Consider the following 19,568-nt stretch of genomic DNA (forward strand, 5'->3'; position numbering starts at 1 on the left):
TGCTTTGGCTATTTAGGGTCTTTTGTGGCTCTGTGTGAATTTTAGTAACTTTTTTCTTTTTCTGTGAAAATTGCCAATGAAATTTTGATAGGGATTGCATTGAATCTGTAGATTACTTTAGGTAATCTGGACATTTTATCAGTGTTATTCAAATCCATGAGTACAGGATAGCTTTTCATTTATTTATGTCTTTTTCAGTTTCTCTCATCAGTGTTTTAAAGTACAATTCTTTCATGTCCTTATTGAACTTTTTCCTAATTATTTCATTTTGAAACTGTTAGAACAGGATTGTTTCCTTGATTTGTTTTTCAGATATTTCATTGTTAGTGTATAAGACACTGCTGATTTTTGTATTTTCATTTTGTATCATGCAACTTCACTGAATTTTTAAAATTAAGCTAAGAGTGTTTGGTGCAGTCGTTAGGGGTTTCACATGTAGAGAACAGAGTTCAAATTCTTTCTTTTCAATTTTAATACTTTTATCTCTCATGGCCCGCACCAGCTTGTCCTACAAACCTAACTGGGGGCGACAGGAGATACCCCGAAAAGACAACAGACAGGAAGTGGGGTCAGGTGTGTTGGGTGCTCAGGTGGAGATGCCCAACGCTTACTGCTTCTTTTCTCTGTCTTTATTTTTTAAGGCCTTACTCCTTGCAGTTTTTTTAAAACCTTGTTTCTAAAGTCTTCTTTAAAACCTTGCTTGATACCTCTTTCCTGAGACTGGCACTGTCCCGTGTTGTGTTTTCTCTTAGCTTATCTTTAGCCTAATTGCTCTAAAGTCTTTTGCCCCCAGGCTTGCAGCTTTTCTTTAGCATTCTCTCTTTTAGCTTTCTTAAAGCCTCTGTGCTCAGACTTGCAAAGTCTTGGTCCTCTGTCTAGCACTGTCCCATGTTCTCTTAGGCTTTTCTTTAGCTTCTAAAGCCTATGTTAAAGTTCTTTCTTTGGCTTTCTTTCCTAAGGCCTATGTTAAAGTTCTTGGTGCAGATTTTCTATCAACCCCTCTTTAGCCATACTTTTCCCTTCAGCAATTTCCCTTTAGCAATTCTTTTCCCTTCCAAAAACTTACCACACCAAAAAGCCCAAAGCAAAAGCCACACCCCGAAAAACCCTCCAGAGCCCAGTGTAAAAGCCAAAGGCAAAAAGCAAAAAGCCCCCCAGCCCTCCTTCAGCGGGAGGCAAACGGGGTGGAGCAGAGGCTCTTGGGGAGGGGCGTGACATAGTAACAGGAGAAACCTGCATACCTGCTTCTCTGAACACAAGCTTAGGAGACACAGCTGTCCTTCTTTTTTCTGTTTCATGACCAGCGCTGTGCCTATCTCGGCTTACAGGTAAAAGCTGCATCTCGCCTTGTTTACATCTAGTTCTCATAGGCTTTTCATAATCTGCTCTCCACATTTATCTCTTTTTCTTGCCTACTTGCTCTGACTAGGACTGCCAGTACTTCGTTGAATACAAGTGGTAAGAGTAGGTGTGTTTGTCTTGGTCCTGATCTTGGAGGAAGTACCTTTAGTTCTTCAGTTAGCATCAGAGTATGATGCTAACTTGAACTTATCATCTCTTTTTTTTTTTATTCATATGTGCATACAATATTTGGGTCATTTCTCCCCCCTTCCCCCACCCCCACCATCTCAATACCCGGCAGAAACTATTTTGCCCTTATTTCTAATTTTGTTGAAGAGAGAGTATAATCAATAATAGGAAGGAACAAGGGTTTTTGCTGGTTGAGATAAGGATAGCTATACAGGGAGTTGACTCACATTGATTTCCTGTGCGTGTGTGTTACCTTCTAGGTTAATTCTTTTTGATCTAACCTTTTCTCTAGTTCCTGGTCCCCTTCTCCTATTGGCCTCAGTTGCTTTTAAGGTATCTGCCTTAGTTTCTCTGCGTTGAGGGCAACAAATGCTATCTAGTTTTTTAGGTGTCTTACCTATCCTCACCCCTCCCTTGTGTGCTCTCGCTTTATCATGTGATCAAAGTCCAATCCCCTTGTTGTGTTTGCCCTCCATCTAATGTCCACATATGAGGGAGAACATACAATTTTTGGTCTTTTGGGCCAGGCTAATCTCACTCAGAATGATGTTCTCCAATTCCATCCATTTACCAGCGAATGATAACATTTCGTTCTTCTTCATGGCTGCATAAAATTCCATTGTGTATAGATACCACATTTTCTTAATCCATTCATCAGTGGTGGGGCATCTTGGCTGTTTCCATAACTTGGCTATTGTGAATAGTGTCGCAATAAACATGGGTGTGCAGGTGCCTCTGGAGTAACCTGTGTCACAGTCTTTTGGGTATATCCCCAAGAATGGTATTGCTAGATCATATAGTAGATCAATGTTTAGCTTTTTAAGTAGCCTCCAAATTTTTTTCCAGAGTGGTTGTACTAGTTTACATTCCCACCAGCAGTGTAAGAGGGTTCCTTTTTCCCCCGAATCCTCACCAACACCTGTTGTTAGTGGTGTTGCTAATGAAGGCTATTCTAACAGGGGTGAGGTGGAATCTTAGTGTGGTTTTAATTTGCATTTCCTTTATTGCTAGAGATGGTGAGCATTTTTTATGTGTTTTTTAGCCATTTGAATTTCTTCTTTTGAGAAAGTTCTGTTTAGTTCACTTGCCCATTTCTTTATTGGTTCATTAATTTTGGGAGAATTTAGTTTTTTAAGTTCCCTATATATTCTGGTTATCAGTCCTTTGTCTGATGTGTAGCTGGCAAATATTTTCTCCCACTCTGCGGGTGTTCTCTTCAGTTTAGAGACCATTTCTTTTGTTGAGCAAAAGCTTTTTAGTTTTATGAAGTCCCATTTATCTATGCTATCTCTTAGTTGCTGTGCTGCTGGGGTTCCATTGAGAAGAAGTTATCATCTCTGAGCTTTATCGTCTATGCATTACTTCTATTTGTTGAATTTTTTTTATCATGAAAGAATATTGAAGTTTGTCAAACTAGGGCTTTTATCCTTCATTCTGTTAATATTGCTTGTCACATTTGTGAATTTGCTTTCCAGGAACAAACACCACTTGATCATGGTGAATGATCCTTTTACTGGGCCATAGAATTCAGTTTTCTAATATTTTGCTGAGGATTTTTACATTTATGTAGTCATTGAAGACACTGATTTGTAGCTGTCTATCTACCATATATCTGTCTATTCATTTATTTATTTTATGGTGCTGAGGATTGAACACAGAGCCTCGTGCATGCTAGACAAGTGCTCTACCACTAAGCTATATCCCTAGCCCTTTAATTTTCTTTTCTCATAGTGATCTTGTCTAAATTGATTTCATGGTAATGTTGGCCCATAAATGATGTTGGAAGTATTGCCTTCTCTTCAATTGTTTAGAAAAGTTTGAGAAGGATATTCTTCCTGAAATGTTTGGTAGAATTCAGCCAAGAAGCCGGTAGGTCTTGGACTTTTCTTTGATGGGAAATTTTTTATTTCTTACTCAATTTCCTTACTCTTTATTGGTCTGTTCAGATCTTCAGTTTTTTTCTTGGTTCATTCTTGGTAGGTTTTATGTTTCTAGAAATTTATCCGTTTCTTTGAGGCTATCTAATTTATAGGCATATGTCTCTTCATAGTGGTCTCTTATGATCCTTTGTATTTCTGTGGTATCAGTTGTAATGTGTAATTTCTAACTTCATTCTTCTCATCTTCTCTCTTTTCCTTAGATTAAATGTTTTCCCCTCTTCTTTATCTTTTCAAAAACCAACTTAGTTTTCTTAATCCTTCATGTTATTTTCCTATTCTTTATTTCTTCTCTGATCTTTATCATTTCCTCCCTTCTGCTACTAGTTTGTTCTTTTTCTCATTCCTTCAGATGTAATGTTATATTGAATGGGATCTTTTTTCTTCTTTTTGAAGGTAGGAATTTATTGCTATAAACTTCCCTCTTAGAGCTGCTTTTGTTGAATCCCATAAATTTGTGCATGCTATTTCATTTTTATTTAGCTTTAGAAATTTTTTAGTTAGCTTTTGATTTCTTCTTTGGCCATTAACTATTCTGGAGTATATTGTTTAATTTTGATATGTTTATGAATTTTTAGTTTTATGCCATTGTGGCTAGAGAAGATATTTGATATGATTTCAGTCTTCTTAAATTCTCTAAGACTTGTTTGTAGCCTAACATACAATCTATTCTGGAGAATATTCTCTGTGCCCTTGAGAAGAATGTGTATTTTGATGCTTTGGGATAGAATGTTCTGTATATGACTATTAGGTCCATTTGGTGCAAGATGTAATTCAAGTGCAATGTTTTCTTACTGATTTTCTGCCTTTCAACATCAGTTGTTCAAAGTGAGGTACTGAAGTCCCTTAGTGTTATTGTGCTGCTGTCTATATCTACTTTCAAATCTGTTATTTGCTTTATAAATCTAGGTGTTCTGATGTTGAGTGCATGCATATATAAAATTGTTTTATCCTCTTGATGAATGTACCCTTTATTATTATATCATTAATTTATATATCATGTGTAAATCCTATCCAGCAAGCACCAGTAATTTTGAAAGATGAGAATGAATTCTGTTAATGTCCCATAGTTGGCTTCACTTTTCTTCTTAGTGTCCTCTAGCCATGTGCTACCAAGAATACATTTCAGAAGAGGACCATTACTTTCAGATTCTTTTGAAAAATGTTTTATGTCTTTTATATTGTATTCTCTTGGAAGTTTACAAAGCCCAATGCTTATTAAAGATACTTATAAGTCCTACAGCAGAAAACAGTGATTAAATCCATTTAACCTTCTTTTCCCTAAACTTCTTTGACTTTGGAGTACTTTTACCTAACTCTTGAAAGTCCATTTTGGAAGCACTGCTCTGGGAATCTTTGCTACGTATCTACCGAGCTTTTCTAAGGAAACTGCAACTGGAGTTTCAATTTGCCTTTTTTCCATAGATATCTGGGTCCATGAGGAAATGGTCTTTCTCTCTTTACCTATAACACTTTGGTCTAGCAATGCCAGAAAGTGATGGCTGAGAGCCCCAGGGCCTCCTGAACAGCAGGGAATGGTGCCTATCTCCATCTGTGCCTGGCTTTGCCTCACTGGAAGCTTCCGTACTTAACAGGCCCTGCCCAGAGGTGGCTCGACATTAGCTCCCCTGGCATCTGTAACAATGCCGCTGTGCTAGCTTCCAGCACAAAGTCTTCTGCAAAAAGAAGAGTTAGTCACATTCCCTTCAGAAAGTATTCACAGATACCACAATGGCAGATCAGCCATGCTATTCTGTGAGCTGACAGAATGACCAATAAAAGCAATAAAGACTAGAGGTTCACTACACCAGCAGTGCTTTCGCAGGCAGCTCTTTCACACTGTGACACTGGGCCTTGGGCTTGGTGGACCTGATACTTCATTGCCATGGCATGGTAGAGGGTCAACAAATGCTCAAAGTAAGGTTGCCATATTTACCTAATGACATATCGGATGCCAGGCCAAATTTGCCCTTCAGATCAATAATAAACAATTGTTTTGCCAAAGGGTGTTCCATGTAATATTTGAATTTACACTTTTAAAAGTTTCATCATTTATCTGAAATGCAAATTTAACTGGACATCTTGCATTATGTCTGGCAATTCTTCCTTAAGGCTATGAAACTCACAGGAGGACTTTGCTTCTTTCCAACCCCTCTTGTTACCATCTGTCAAAGTAATAGTGGTCCTCAAATGAAGGCAAATACCAGGATCACCTGGAGGGCTGGTGACACAGACTACTGGTCTACCCCCAGAATTCCTGATGCTGATGACCTGGAGTGAAGACAGAATTTGCATTGTGACAGGTTTCTAGGTGCAGCTGATTACTGCCTATTCAGGGATAGGAAAGTCAATGGAAGCCACACAGATGTTAACATTTACTGAAAATGAAGCCCTGCTTTGAGAACCTCAACTGTATACATCTTCTATAGAGAACAAAAATCTCACTGATTCTGTTAGTGCTTAATTCTCAGGTCTCTTAACTACTTATTTTGAGATCTGAAGTAAGTTATTTAATCATAAGACCGCCCTTTCCTCACCTGGATGGAAGAGAATAAGACCTACATTCCTTGGTCATTATAAGGATGAACTGAAATGTGAGTGGGAAAGGTAGGGGTCAAGTACAGAGGGGGACAGTGGTAGTTAGCATTAACTTTTTCACAGTTTATAGAACACTTTCATACAGACCATTCCCTTCTGTCCTGCCAAGAACTTTAAAGAAGATTCTCTGCCCCCATGAAGCAGGATAGGAACTGAATTTCAGTGCTCAAGTAGCTTGTTCCAGGGCACAGAGCACCAGGCAGAGGCCTAAAGGATTGCCCGCAGGTCTTAGCCATGAGTCAGGCAAGCCCAAAGGATCACCACATGTACATCATAAAAGTATAATAGTTAACTTACCAATGCTTATATTATCTTCATAAAAGCAAAAAGAAATAATTTCCTGTCATGTTGAGTGAGGTCACTTGAGGATGGGGGCAGTCATTAAATCCTGGAGACTGGGTAAGACTACTCATTTAGTAGCTGGGTTTCCTTCCACAACAGTGTGCTTGGTGCAGGAAATATTGTGCCTCACTTTCCCAGCCTCTGTAGAGCTCCCAGGAGTTAGGGACCATACACCATTTTGGCAATGGACAGGAAGGAGCCCTTTACTGGGGTTCACATTTTGAGTTTCTGGGCTGGAATAGGGGTCCAGTTTGGTTTGGGAGGCTCTGATGCTACTGATACCACTGAATAGAATTGGCACAAATACAGCTCCTGATTGCATGCATCCTTGGCAGACTGATCTGAGTTAGGAGGTGGTGTGGGCTGGCCCTCCCAAGCAGTTTCTGTGCCTCCTGGGGAGCTAATGGAGATCCTCAGATCCCTTTGTCCCTTGCTGGATTCCTTGAGCATCATACCAACCAATGCCTGTAAATCTGAAGCACCCTGTGTCTTTTGGCCATTGGAGATGGCTCCTTAGCTAGGAGCCCTGGGCTAAGGAGGGGGAGGAGAGAAGAGGCTAACCCACCCTCTAGGGGCTCACAGGCCCCAAGGGGAGAGAGGTGGCAGGCAGAAACTGTAAACAATATATAGAATCTTCTAGGAAAACCTCTACAGAACTGGAAGGAGAAGGGGGCTCATGGTCCCAAGAGATAGAGCAGAGTTCATTTCTCCCCAAAAATGACTTTTGTAGGCATGTTTGACATGGAGGGCAGGAGTCTGCTTATTGCTGTGGCCCAGGCCCCATCTGCCATCTTGCAGCAAGTTTCTTTCGTGGGAAGAGCTTACGGTTCCTGTTCTGCCCTGGTTACTGTAGGCCCCTCTAATCACTGCCCCTCCGAAAGGAGCAGACTCTTTCTAAAAACCCATCTGGTATCTTCCCCGTCTTTGCATGGAATCCCCAAAATGGTGACCCAGCTCTAAGCTCAAGGGTAAAACTTCACATGCAGAGATGAGCCTTCTGCAGAGAGAGTAGTTCCCTCATCCCACCCTGAGACCCCTCCTGCCTTATTTCTCAAACTAGATGTCCAGAAGCAATCACTGTTACTGAAAGCCCTCTGGTCAGTTTGCGTTTTTTCAGTTTGTATTTCTTCACCGTAAGGGTCTGGGAGCCATGTTACATTTCCAAACTGTGCCGTCAAAATCTCATGTGTCTGCATAGTAACTGGTGCTCAGTGCCCTTTTCATATGCATGGGAACATCTGTATGCTTCTTCCACTCACATTCCAGGCCCTAGACCAAGCTGGTCACCATGTGCCACTGTCATCCAGGGACAGGATTCCACAGAAGCAGGACATGATTTTAGAAAAATGGGAGTGTTTATTCTGCACATGATTTTCTCAGCAGAAGAGCACTTCCAAGGCAAACCACCTGAGTCTGTACTGTGCCTCTGTATGGTGTAATGTGTCCTGTTTAATTTCTGTAAGGCTAATTAGTGCAAATATACCACTCTGCTGTTGCCTATGTCAAACAAACAAATTTAGAGGTTCCACCATGGCGAGCTGAATAGAAATGATGTGCAGATAACTGGATTAGAATTTTGGAAGCCATGGTGTGATTTCTCCGGCGGTGGCCTAGCCAGATGCTTATTTGAAACCAGCATACAGAACAGCCTTGTGGTCTTAGAATACGTGTGTCTGGGGGCCCCCCTAAGATACACCCCATTTCCATTCTTCCTGGGAGGTGCAGACTTGGCCTCTAGACTTCAAACTGGCTTGTCGGCCAGATTCTCTCCCAACAGGCTTGTCTTGGTTTTAGTGTTTCAAAGAGAGGGGAAGCAAAGGTCTGAAACATTCTTCAAAGCTGAGATGACCAAAGTAAATAGACTTGCGAGAGAGCGTTGTGCTAACAGATCCTGCGCTGTTGATTATTGATGAGATGACTGTTGAGCAGGGAAATGAAGAGTGAAGCTTTACAAACAGACAGAGCTGTAGATCTAAGGGTTTCCAGGGAAGGAAAGCAGCCCCAACCCCCCAAGAACAACCAGTCATGCTGGCAGCTAGGTGGTCCTTGCCGCTTCCTGGTGATGCTGTCAGCTGCCTGCATGTTGAGGCCGCCTATCCACAAGTGTGCACACATGTGCACACATGCAAAGTGGAGATTGTAATAAATACCTGTGTATGTTTGTAGAGATTAATGAAATATTAGGACTTTGATTTTACAACAGTCTCAGAAGCTCCAGGACCTTGGTACCTGGTTATTTGTTGACTTTGAAACAGGCAGGGACTTAAGGAACCCTGGCCTTGCCAGATTAAATTAACAACAGCTCTGTAGTTTACATCCAGTAATAAGCCAGATGCAAGATATTCAGGGAGAAAGAAAAAGTAATTTCCAGAAATACAGAAATGGGCAACTTACAGTAATTTTATTGAGAGAGGAAAAAAATTTCCTTTCTATTTGAATGCTAATAATAGGGAGTAAATATAACTGCCTCTCTCTCCTCCATGACAGTGAGTTAGAATGTGTGAAGCTTCAGGGAAAAATCCATAAAAGACCCATAAACCAGCTGAAAATTATTCTCACCAGTCACTTTAATTTTATAAAAGCAGAATTTCCATTAAAAGGGAATTGATGGATGAGATTTCACTATGTTTTTTAACAAATCACATACAGGATAAATTTCCATGCCATGAAAACTTAGACCCCCCAGGGACCATGCTGCCCGAGCCCTTCAAAAGTCAACACTTGGCTCAGACAGGTCCTCATGGCCCTGAGCCAGTCCTTTCTCTCCCCAGTAGACCTGACCCTCAGGAGGTTTCTCCTTTATCTGTGCAGGCATTGGTCTTAGCACCTAAAGGCCCTGCTTATCTGGCTCTCATCTTGGGCTCTGAACTGAGTCTTATTTATCTTTGTGTCCCTATCACCAAGGAGATAAAAGCTTAGCAACCATCAAATGAATAGGCTGCATAGTCCAGAGTCCTGAGAGTCGTGACCCCTCCCTCGATCTCAGCCCACCACTCACTCTTCCTGTCCAGAGTACCGAATCCCATGGCTACCCTCTGTGCTGAGCACTGCCACTTTCCACCAGTTAGCTCCAATTGCTGGACCTGCCTCCCTGCTGCCATTTTTGTATCTTCCCCCCATGTTCATCTCTTGAAGAGCCACTGCAGTCAACTGTCATCAGCCCTAAAAATCAGATCTCCTGTGTAACTCTGTCCATGGCTGTCTGGCTCTCCTACTCTGAAGGCAGGTTTCTTAACAGATAGGTAAGTTCCTTGAGCAGATTTGTAAAACCCAGCATGGGTGGTTCCCAATTCTGGAGATTATGGTTGAGATCCCAGTGTATATGCACCTAAATCTGTCAAAATCCCAGGTGGCTAGGAAGTATAACCTGGGTAGAGAACCACAGTACTACCTGTTCTCCCCACTGTGTCTCCCTCCCTCATACTCTAGCCACATTCCTACAGCAGGAACTCACTACTCCCTCCTACCAGATCCTGCCATGGCTGGCTCTTGTGGTCATTTGGGTGTTGCTTTAAAGCTCTCCCCCCAAGGCCCCATGAGACCCCTTCCCATATGGTGGTACTTCATTTTTATCAGAGCAGTTGCTGAATACTTTCCAGCCTACCTCCATAAATGAAATCTTATAAAGGCAGGATCTCATCTATTATTTTTTCTCAGTATCCCTAGCAAGATAGAAATTGCTCATTAAATGTAGAAGAAAGGAAGAAGGAGAATGTGAGCAATGAATTTTGGACTAGTCTCATAAGAAATGGAGGCATTGGTGGTGGCATTCTGAGGTTAAGAACATGTATAGATGATGCTGGGCTGGTGTGAGCTAAAGCCTTGTCTTTACTACTCACTTGTTCACAGTGTGAACCTGAGCAGGTAACACTTTTGCCCTTTTGAATGTCAGTAGGCCTCAACCCTAAAGTGAAGAAAATCATGCATGTCACTGGGTCAGTGTGAGGACTAATTGAGATCACACGAGGAGGAACTAGTAAATGTTAGCAGTGTCATCATAAATCAGCACACTGAGCACCCACTCTCTCCACTCCCTGCCACTTCCCCTACAAAGTGCTCAAGACAAGTGCATTCTTCCTGCTCCAGTGAGACTGGAGATACTGGCATGCACTTGCTGTATTTCATACACTTTCTTCAAGGAGGTCAGCCACCTTTCTCTTTCCTCTTGGCCAAGAAGACCCCTGATGTTTATCAGCAGGGCTGCACTGCTAAGAAATCATAAAATCTACAGCCACCAGCATGCAAGCCCCTCTCCAAGGGTGGGCTTGAGCCCACCAGCCAGAGCTCTCTTGGATACAGACCTGCTGTTTTGTACCTATTGAGGGTTGCTGGGCCTAGAATTTAACCTTCTGCTCTAGCCCAGCAGTCTGAGAAGAGTTCAGAAAACAACAGTGGGGTGTCAGATGCCTCACATTTTGTGTTTTCTGTTGGAAACAGAACCAAGGATTAATTATGGTATCAGGTGTGCCAAATAAACAAATTTGGGGAAAAAATAAAATTTCCAGAATAGACCACATACAATTGAATTGAGATTGTGAAAATCTTTACAGATGTAATTTGTAATGTTTTTATCCTCTCGGGGGACCATCCTGGATACAATCCATTGGTTACGTCCTAGTTTTGAGTAGCCTCTAAGGAATGCTAATCCAAAATTGGGTCTCAGTCTTTGTTCTTCTGAGAAGAGTCTCGAAGCAGTCACATATTTGTTTGCCCAAGAGCCTAACAGACTTAGCTACCATTCCTTTCTGGGATTTCTGGAGGCTTTTAGATCTGGCCTGGCCCTGTCTGGGGTGGGGTGCTAGAGACATCCTGGCATTTTGGCCTATTAAATCTCACGGTGATGTCTTCTTCCTGTTTCACCCCTCCCCATCCCATTTTCTAAACACTGGTGACATTTCCCCTTAATTGGAAATATTATCACTTCTTTCTCTTGTTTCTCCTTTCAGTCTTGTCTTTGATGTTAAGTAGCAGTGCCACATCCTCCTCTTCTGTGTTTCAGTAACTTAGGATGCTTAGCCACAGTTTTGTTTTCTATATTGTAGTCAGTGGCTGAGTTCTATTCTCCAGTATCCTTGCCTCTATCCCACCTTCTTGGATATTCTTGGAAAACTCTATTTATTCTTAAGCCTGAGGTGGGGTGGATGAGCCAGGTGGAAAGCCTGTACGCTAGGGAGAAATAAATAGAAATATACCCAGTCCTCATTGGGGTCACAGCGTAGCTTAGCAAGGGTACAAAGCTTCCTGTCTGCTTATGCTACGTGAAGACTGCGAGCTGCCTATGCTCAGGTGTTCCAGAAAATGTGGCAGCTGCTCAGATTTGCCCCCAGCAGCCGTGATGTGAGCCAGACCTTTGGCTAGTCTTTCAGGCTGAGGGTCTCATGGGCATTTCAGATTTTTTGCAAAAGGGTACATGCTATTTTTTAACACGCGTCATTCTTAAGTGTGCTGAATATAGACACCATGACAATTAGTAATATGCACTTAAATTGAAAAACATTCCAGTCTCAAAATTTTTGCTGTGGTATACTTTCTAAATCAAAGGACACTGAGTATATTTGACTATGGTGGTGTTGTCCATGACCTCTTTGAATATTAGAACAGGGGTATGGGGACTTGCCTCTTGCAGACGCTAAGCGAGCCTTGATGGAGGACTACAGGCATGAGTGGAACCTCCTGCTCTCAAAATGCTCCAGGAATAGCTGGGATGTTTCCTGGCCTTTAGTGGGAAAGCTCCCTAGTGTGTGGATTTTTCTCTGAGTGGATGGCCTTGTATCTGGCACTTCCCCTAGCAAATCATGACTTTATTTGCTAAAGGAAACACTCAGAGGAATGGCTTCTCCATGAAGTAGGCTAGATGATAACGTTTTACTTCCTGCCCTATTGAACCCTTGGCTGGTCAGTTGTCAGTGCAACCATTTATGGTACATGAGTCCCTGCACTGTTGGTCACAGACTGTGGCATAGAGTGAGGAACAATGACAGAGCATGTACTAACTCCACTTCAATGTTGCTGCAGAAATGTGTGATACTCTGTACCCTGTGAAGTTAATCCTCTTTCCGTTTTTTCCAGATAACTTGTTCAAACCCAAAGAGAGGTGCATTTCAGAGAAGGAGATGCATATGCGGTCTAAAAGGTACTTGGTCTTGTTCATTGCGTGATGCAGAAAGGAGGGAGGGAGGGAGTTGGGGTGGTTTGATGGATCTAGGCACTGTCCAGTGGGGCCCCTATTTCTAAGGCCATGTTTATGCTCTGAGGTTCTCTTGGCCACAGATCTGAAAAACTGGCTAAAATAAATGCAGTTGTCGAATTGTACCTCAGAGTGTTGTGCTACTCTTGGACAAACCTTAGGAAAGTGGTAGGTCTTGGATTCTGGACTGATCCAGTAATTGGTCCCTGAGCGATCCCCAGACTCCAAGCTGGAACTCTTCTGCCATTCACATCATCAGTCAGGGCAAGAGCTCTGTGCACCACACCTTTGAAGGTGATTTTATAAGGAGGAGAGAAGCTGTTGTCCTGAGGGTCTTGACTGTGGCAGGGCCCAAAGGGAAGAATCCAAACTGGAAGCCGGTGGAGTGTGGGAGCCAGCAGGGCCTCAGAGGGGCCACAAGCCGGCTTTCCTGGCACTCTGTCTCAGGCAGGCTTGGCAGCCCTGCTGCCGGCAAATTCTCCCTGTTCTGCCTGCCTGGTTGCTACCCAAGACTCCCACTAATTCTCACCACCCTGGTGCACACAAAGGCTGCCATTCTTCCTGGATCCTGGCCTCTTAACCAAAATGTAAAAAGCTCAGCAGTGTTGGCCACATTCATGCAAGTAAAATGTCATTAGGTTATAATAAAGTACCTAGCACTGGGAGGAATTATAACAATTAAATCAAATTGATAGTACACTTAGAGACACCATTGAAATAGAAAGAATAATTTTCTCCCCACTCCAGGCCCCAAGTCTCTGTTTTTACCATGATTATGCTGTTTCCATGATGATTAGTACCTTCCATCATCTACAGGGAGCCTCTTTTTATGAAGGGAGGGAAGGAGAGACGGGTCCCTTCCCATTAAAAGCTGATTCATTGCATCCTAACTGGAGCTTACAAAGGGCTGCTGGGTTTGAGAACTTTCTGCTTCACACGTGTGAAGTTTGCATATACCTCATGCAAAGCATTCTGTCTCTAGTCTAGTGAAAAAGAAATCAGCACATCTTCCCCTTCCAGTCCCCAAACTCAAAGAAGCTATTATGGAGCCTTACAAACCAAACAATTAAAATAACAGCTTTCCAAGAAGCAATAGTAGACAGAGTGTTGTCCTTTTGTTTCCCACAAAGAAGAAACTGAGGCTGAAGGAGCCTAGCTGGTGAGCTAGGTGATGCTGCTCACCAACCCCATTGGTCTCTGATGGATCCAGCAGGTGGGTTTCTTTCTGCTCTATAGAATGTGTCTGGCTTACCCACAATCACCCCAGCTCTCATTGTTTCACATTCTTTGTTAATTATATTTTAAATTATCTTTTCATTTAAAAACTCAAACATTGGAGATGAAGCTAGAGTTCCCCCATTACCAACTAGCCTTCTCTTATTTTCCCAGCCTCAGACCTGTCTGCCACTCTGCCCACTGTTTGGCTCCTTTCTCTTGATCTGGACATTGACTTCTGTTTGCACATAAACAGCTATGTGATTCTTAACCGTTAGTGGTATCATACTGTATACTGTCCTCCTGTAGCTTGCTCTTTTGACCGCATACTACTTCTGTGAGCGTTCATGTTACTGTCCTCATTGGCTTTGACTTTCTGCAGAGTACCCATGGTGTGCATGTGTCATGATTTATTTATTCATCTCTCTTGAGAACATGACTGTCATGACAGAGGTGAGAGCTAGGAATTTTTACTTTAAATCTCTGGATCTGGATCTGAAAATCTTCCCGCTGTGTAGCTTTGGGACACGTCGACTTTCCTGCAGTTCGCTTAGGGATTCTCTCCTGGTCCTTTCTAGAATCACTCCTAAATTTGTCAGCTGTGTATTCACCCACTCATACACTTATTCAGCTCATGCTGGTGCGCATGGTGTGCCAGGCACTGTCAAGCACAAGCATTTCTAGACTTCATGAGCAGCTCTGTGCTATATAGTAGGATGGTAGTGATGCATAGTGAGTTAGGAATCAAAAAGATCAGGCTCAAATGCCAGCCCACAACCAGCAGCTTGAGATGCTACCCATCTCCTGATCTTCCTGGGGGTTGGCTTACTTGTTTATGTAACAGTGGGACCCTGTATGCCTCCTCCAACTGTTGTGAGGACTGAGTGAGTTAACTCACGTTAAATGATAACCAAGATGTCACCTGCTGATACTGTCATCAATATTATTTTTATGCTTTGCATTCATGATTTTAATAGTGGAAGATCTTAAACAGATTTTGTCTGGTTTTGAAACATGAGAGAAAATGAGGAAGATGTTCTAGCTGCTACATGTTATACAGGTAGCAACCCAAAGGCTTGGGCTGCAGTGACGCCACTGTGTTGGTGGAAAAGCACCAGTTGGAATCGGTCCATGAACAGTTTGTGCTTGTAACTTAAATTTTTTTACATCAAGACAAGGACATAATACTCGTTCCTGGGATATAGTTGGAAACAGCTTAATTGGAAATGCAGTGGACTGAGAGGAAACCCACATTTTTTAATGTTTTGTTCCAGCATTATAGTTCCTGCTTCTTCCACCTATCTGCTGCTCCTTTCCTAAAACACAGAGAGACAAAAGTTGGGTGGCAAATAAAGGTACTTTGGATGGCAAAGCAGGAGGTTTCAGAATCCCTCCTTTTAAAGTAAGCAGTTATCACTGAGAATGGAGAGATGAGAAAAGTGACTTCATATAAACACCTGGCCCCTCCAACTTGCCTGTTTCACCGTCTCAGGAAGCACAGAGATGAGGCCCTGTCCCCTGCCATACAGCCATGTCCTAGGATGTCAGGAAAGCCCTTCATGTGGCATCTCACCATGTACAGATAGCCCCCAGGCAGGGCATTTCCTTTGAGATGAAAGCACATGCTGACAAGACAGGATACACTGTACCACAAACACACGCTGTCTGCTGCCATTCAAAATGTTCTCTACATCTGTTTCAGAATCTATAATAACTTGCCGGAAGTTAAAAAGAAAAAAGAAGAACAAAAGAAAAGGGTGATCTTACAGAGTAACCGACTCCGTGCAGAAGTCTTCAAAAAGGTAATGGCTTTGTGCCAGCAGGTGTGATGTTTGTGGCACACAGATGTGCATGTGAACTTGACATCTCTGTTTCCTTGCTTCTCCAGCAACTACTGGACCAGCTCCTTCAAAGGAATGAAGTCTGACCCAGGCTGCCCTGCTGACCACTACCTGGACCAGGAAAGACTTCAAATGCTGGATAAGCCATTAAACTTTAACATTGTCTTCATGACATAAAAATGCTTAATTTACTTTTGATGTTTTTTCATAAAGGAAGCATCACTTCCTGAATGACCCAAAAAACAGAGACAGAAGTGCTGGATAAAATAGGTCAACAATCTGTTGCAGAGAAAACAACTCCATATAACTCACCAAGCTTGGTCCCCTTCCTTTTTGATTTCTGGATTTGACCTTGGGCTTCTGATGTTTCTACCCTGCCATTTCCACCAAGCAGAAAGGCTTGATATATTCAAGTGTGCTTAGATCTCTTGGGGAGGGGGTGATATTCAACAAATATCTCAGACACAATCCATCATTTTAAAATAGCAATCCCAATGCCTACTTCAAAATATGGATAATCCCATAGTATGTTTTCAGAGTGAAACCTCTAAATACTAGAGGCTGATTTGGAAATGAGCAGGTGAAATGCTGGAGACTGAAGAGCAAGCAAACTATTTCTTTGTGACCTAGAAAAGTCAGAGCAGCCCTTGGCTGCCCTCCCCTCCCCACATGCAGCTCCTGTCTTTGTGTAACCATGTTGTCTATTTCAGTAGGGCTCTAAGGGCAGAACTGGCTGAATAAATGGATAGGGAACATCAGTGTCTTCTTCATTTCCCCCACCCATTATAGTTAAAATGGCCGAGTTGCTCCAACATTATTTATAAATATGTATTTGGGGAGTTAAGAGTAAACTAGTTTTTGCAATAAAATGGAAATAAATGCAAGCACTCAAAAAATTCAAGTGTTTCTCTCTGTTTATGTATTCTGACTGAGCAGTGATAATAAATACCACTCAGTGTAAAATGCCGCTGCAGCCTCAGGGTGCTACTGTCCTCTGTTGTTCCCCTTTGGCCACCATGGAGCCCTTGTGCCAAATAGGGAATGCTGCCTTCCAAACATCTGGTATGGAAGAAGCAGATAAAAGTGCTGAGAACACTTTACTCTTGAAGACCCCAGCGGTCACTAGCAGTATCCCTAGGAATGAGAGAAATTTGGAGGATGAACCAGGACCAGGATTCCTAGTTGACACCTCTGCCCCTTTCCTGAGATTGCCACCTTCCTTCCATCTGCCGCTGTTGCACACATCTTTCCCTCTTTCTGGAACACTGGTCCTTTCCAAGTCTGCTGGGAAATTGTTTATGAACTGCTCCCTCTCTGCTGTGTCCTCCAGTAGAATTAGAAACTTCACTTTCACGTCACTGTGACTGTCCTGGCCAGGTGAGGTGGTCTGCTGATAACACCATCAGGAGTGCAGGCTCAGGAACCTGGCTGCCTGGATTCAGATCTTGGTTATTGCTCCAGCCTGTGGCCTTATGCAGGGTGTCAGTCTGTATCCAGGTGGGAGAGCGAAAACACACAGTAAAGTTTGAGGCAGTTTCGTATACTTACTTATTAATCACGTAAAGAACTGGAGTAGGGAGGGGTTGGCTAGTAAGAAGTAAAGCTAGCTCTGTAGAATGCAGGTAGCGATCGCTCACACAGGAGCAGAACTACCCCTAGGAAGCTCCCTGGGACCCTGGCTGAGGGGAATGGATGCGGGCTAGCAGATGATAGAGAAATGTCCGTGCTGCCCCTCTGATGGAGTTGGCTGAAAAGTCACCATCCAGAACTTTCCAGAAATCTACCCTCTGAGCTGCATAGGAAGATGTCTTCCCTGCTACAGCAGCAGCTCAGGGAGGCTACTGAGTGTGCCCTCCAAGCCTGGCTCTGGAGTGCTTGCTCCCAGGACACCACCTTTTTTCCATTGCTGTCTCTCTCTCCAGCGCCCCCTACTGACAAAGTTTACCATCTTGCCAGAAGCAAAGGGACACTGTTCAAAGGGCCCTGAATCCATTTTAACAAATCAGGCAAAAACGGGCGAATTTGGAGGTGAGAGAGAGAATACAGTCAAGAACAGGCACAGCAAATTGTTTAACTTTGCCTTAGTTTTCTCAACAGCCAGATGTAGATAATTATAGTGTCCCCTTTATGGGGTTACTATGGAAACAGAGTACATAAGTCCTTGTGAGTGGAGCAAGTAGAAGGATGCCTGGGCCAAACCAAACACACCATGAGTAAGTTTTTGCCAGCCGTGGTGAGCAGAGGTGGAGGAGGAGCACAGGTGCCCTGAGGCGCTCATCCCCATGACTCCCAGCTTGGCTGTGAGGCACTCCAAAGGCCACTCAAGTCACGAAGTTCATTGCTGCAGCTGAGGTCAGTAAAGAAGGATGCCCTGTAAGCTTACTGCGTCCTCCTGCATGTTCTTCTCACCTCAGGAATCATCTGAGCAGCGCAGCAAGCTTGCCGTACGGATAGTTCTTTCTTCCACGAGTGATCAGACCTCTCACAGGTGCTACACTGAACTTATTTACAGCCTAAGTGCTTGTTTAAAAAAAAAATTTGAAGTCTATGATATTTAAGAGCAATCTTAGATAATAAAGATCCTGGCACACCTCTTCTTGCTTTTCTTTACTATCTTCAGAGAGTTTCAAGAGCTTTCCCCTAACCATTTAAAATTCAGTGCCCAACTACTTCTAGACTGTTCTGGGATACTTTTCAAGAAATGGATTCGTGTCAACCTAACATTTTAAAGAATGAATGCCTAGATGGAGCCAACTTTCAAAAAAGAAATCACCTTTTCCTTCACTGTGACAAAATACCTGAGAAGATCAACTTAAAGAAAGAAATTACTTATTTTGGCTCATGGTTTCAAGATTTCAGTCCATATTCCTTAGGTCTGTTGATTCTGGGCCTGTGGTGAGGCAGGACATCATGGCAGGAGCTTTTGAAGGAGGTGGTCACTCACCTTGGGTGGACAGGAAGCAAAGGGGCCTGGGACAATATATATAGCTCCCAAGGAAAACTCCAGCAACCTTCTTCCTCCAGGTAGGCCCCACCTCCAGAGTTTCCAGAACTTCCTAAAAGAGTGCCACCAGCTGAGGACCAAGCCTTCAGTACATGAGCCTTTTTTTGGAATACTTCATATCCAAACTAACAAAGAGCTTGTCCTGTTGTAAACTTGTTTATAATTTAAAGAATAAACAAAAATCAACTTGAGATGAAATGCCACTGAATAATGTATTTCTGCAGATGGTTCTTAACTAAGGTGCCTGAGGTAGAGGATTGGGTAGGAGTACATAATGATGTCTGGTTTGACCTGGTCGTTCCTTTGGACAGCCAACTCAGGATGAGGCTAAAAATTAAAATTTGGGTCTATTGAACTGTTTTTCTTCCTATTGTTTTTAATGCTGACAAGTGAATCTCAGACACCCAGCATTTCTTACTATTGTAATCAGGTTCTATGTTAGAGTAAATTTGGAAGTCAAAGCCTTACAAATCAATCAAAGCACCCCCCTCCCCTTCTATTTGGCCATCATTTGTTGGACTGTTTAATTAAAATCAGACTTCAGGAAAGACTTTAAGGACTTTGAAAATTCTAAGTAGAATTTATCATTGTAACTTCAAGAAGCAAATTTAGTTCTGGAATTGGTTTGTTGATATCTGAGTATGCTTTGGTTAAGACAGTTCTTCAGTGATGCAGCAGGTAGCAAGGGTTCAAGATTTTAACTGAGATTCATGAGCGTGATCCCAGGAACATCTGGGAAAGGTGGCTTCAGGCAGTGGCCTTTCTGTCAGATCTGGAACTAAGAGAGGGGGCCCAGGTGGAAGCAGCAGGCTGTGTCCCTGTGGTCTCAATAACTTCATGTCCAAGGAGAAATTCCTATTTTGGTTATTTGTCCTCTCCGCCAGCTCATAATGGAATAATGGAAAAACAATCCC

General features: G+C 42.7%; 1 protein-coding gene across 11 annotated transcripts in view; it reads left to right on the forward strand.

Annotated features, from left to right (window-relative positions):
* Nucleotides 1–16,607, forward strand: part of C7H10orf90 (chromosome 7 C10orf90 homolog) — a 241,458-nt gene extending 224,851 nt beyond the window's left edge. For 6 of the 11 annotated variants that reach the window (XM_074078064.1, XM_074078069.1, XM_074078066.1 and 3 more), the window contains 3 exons: nt 12,477–12,540; nt 15,512–15,611; nt 15,698–16,606. In XM_074078064.1, the coding sequence (XP_073934165.1) occupies nt 12,477–12,540; nt 15,512–15,611; nt 15,698–15,736 (203 nt within the window). In that variant the 3' untranslated portion in view covers nt 15,737–16,606. Of the gene's footprint in view, nt 1–12,476; nt 12,541–15,511; nt 15,612–15,697 lie in introns of all 11 variants that reach the window. The other 5 variants (XM_074078059.1, XM_074078060.1, XM_074078062.1 and 2 more) reach the window with 2 other exon arrangements.
* The last annotated feature ends 2,961 nt before the right edge of the window (nt 16,608–19,568 follow it).

The sequence above is a fragment of the Castor canadensis genome, chromosome 7, assembly GCF_047511655.1.
Source record: "Castor canadensis chromosome 7, mCasCan1.hap1v2, whole genome shotgun sequence".
NCBI classification, from domain to species: Eukaryota; Metazoa; Chordata; class Mammalia; order Rodentia; family Castoridae; genus Castor; species Castor canadensis.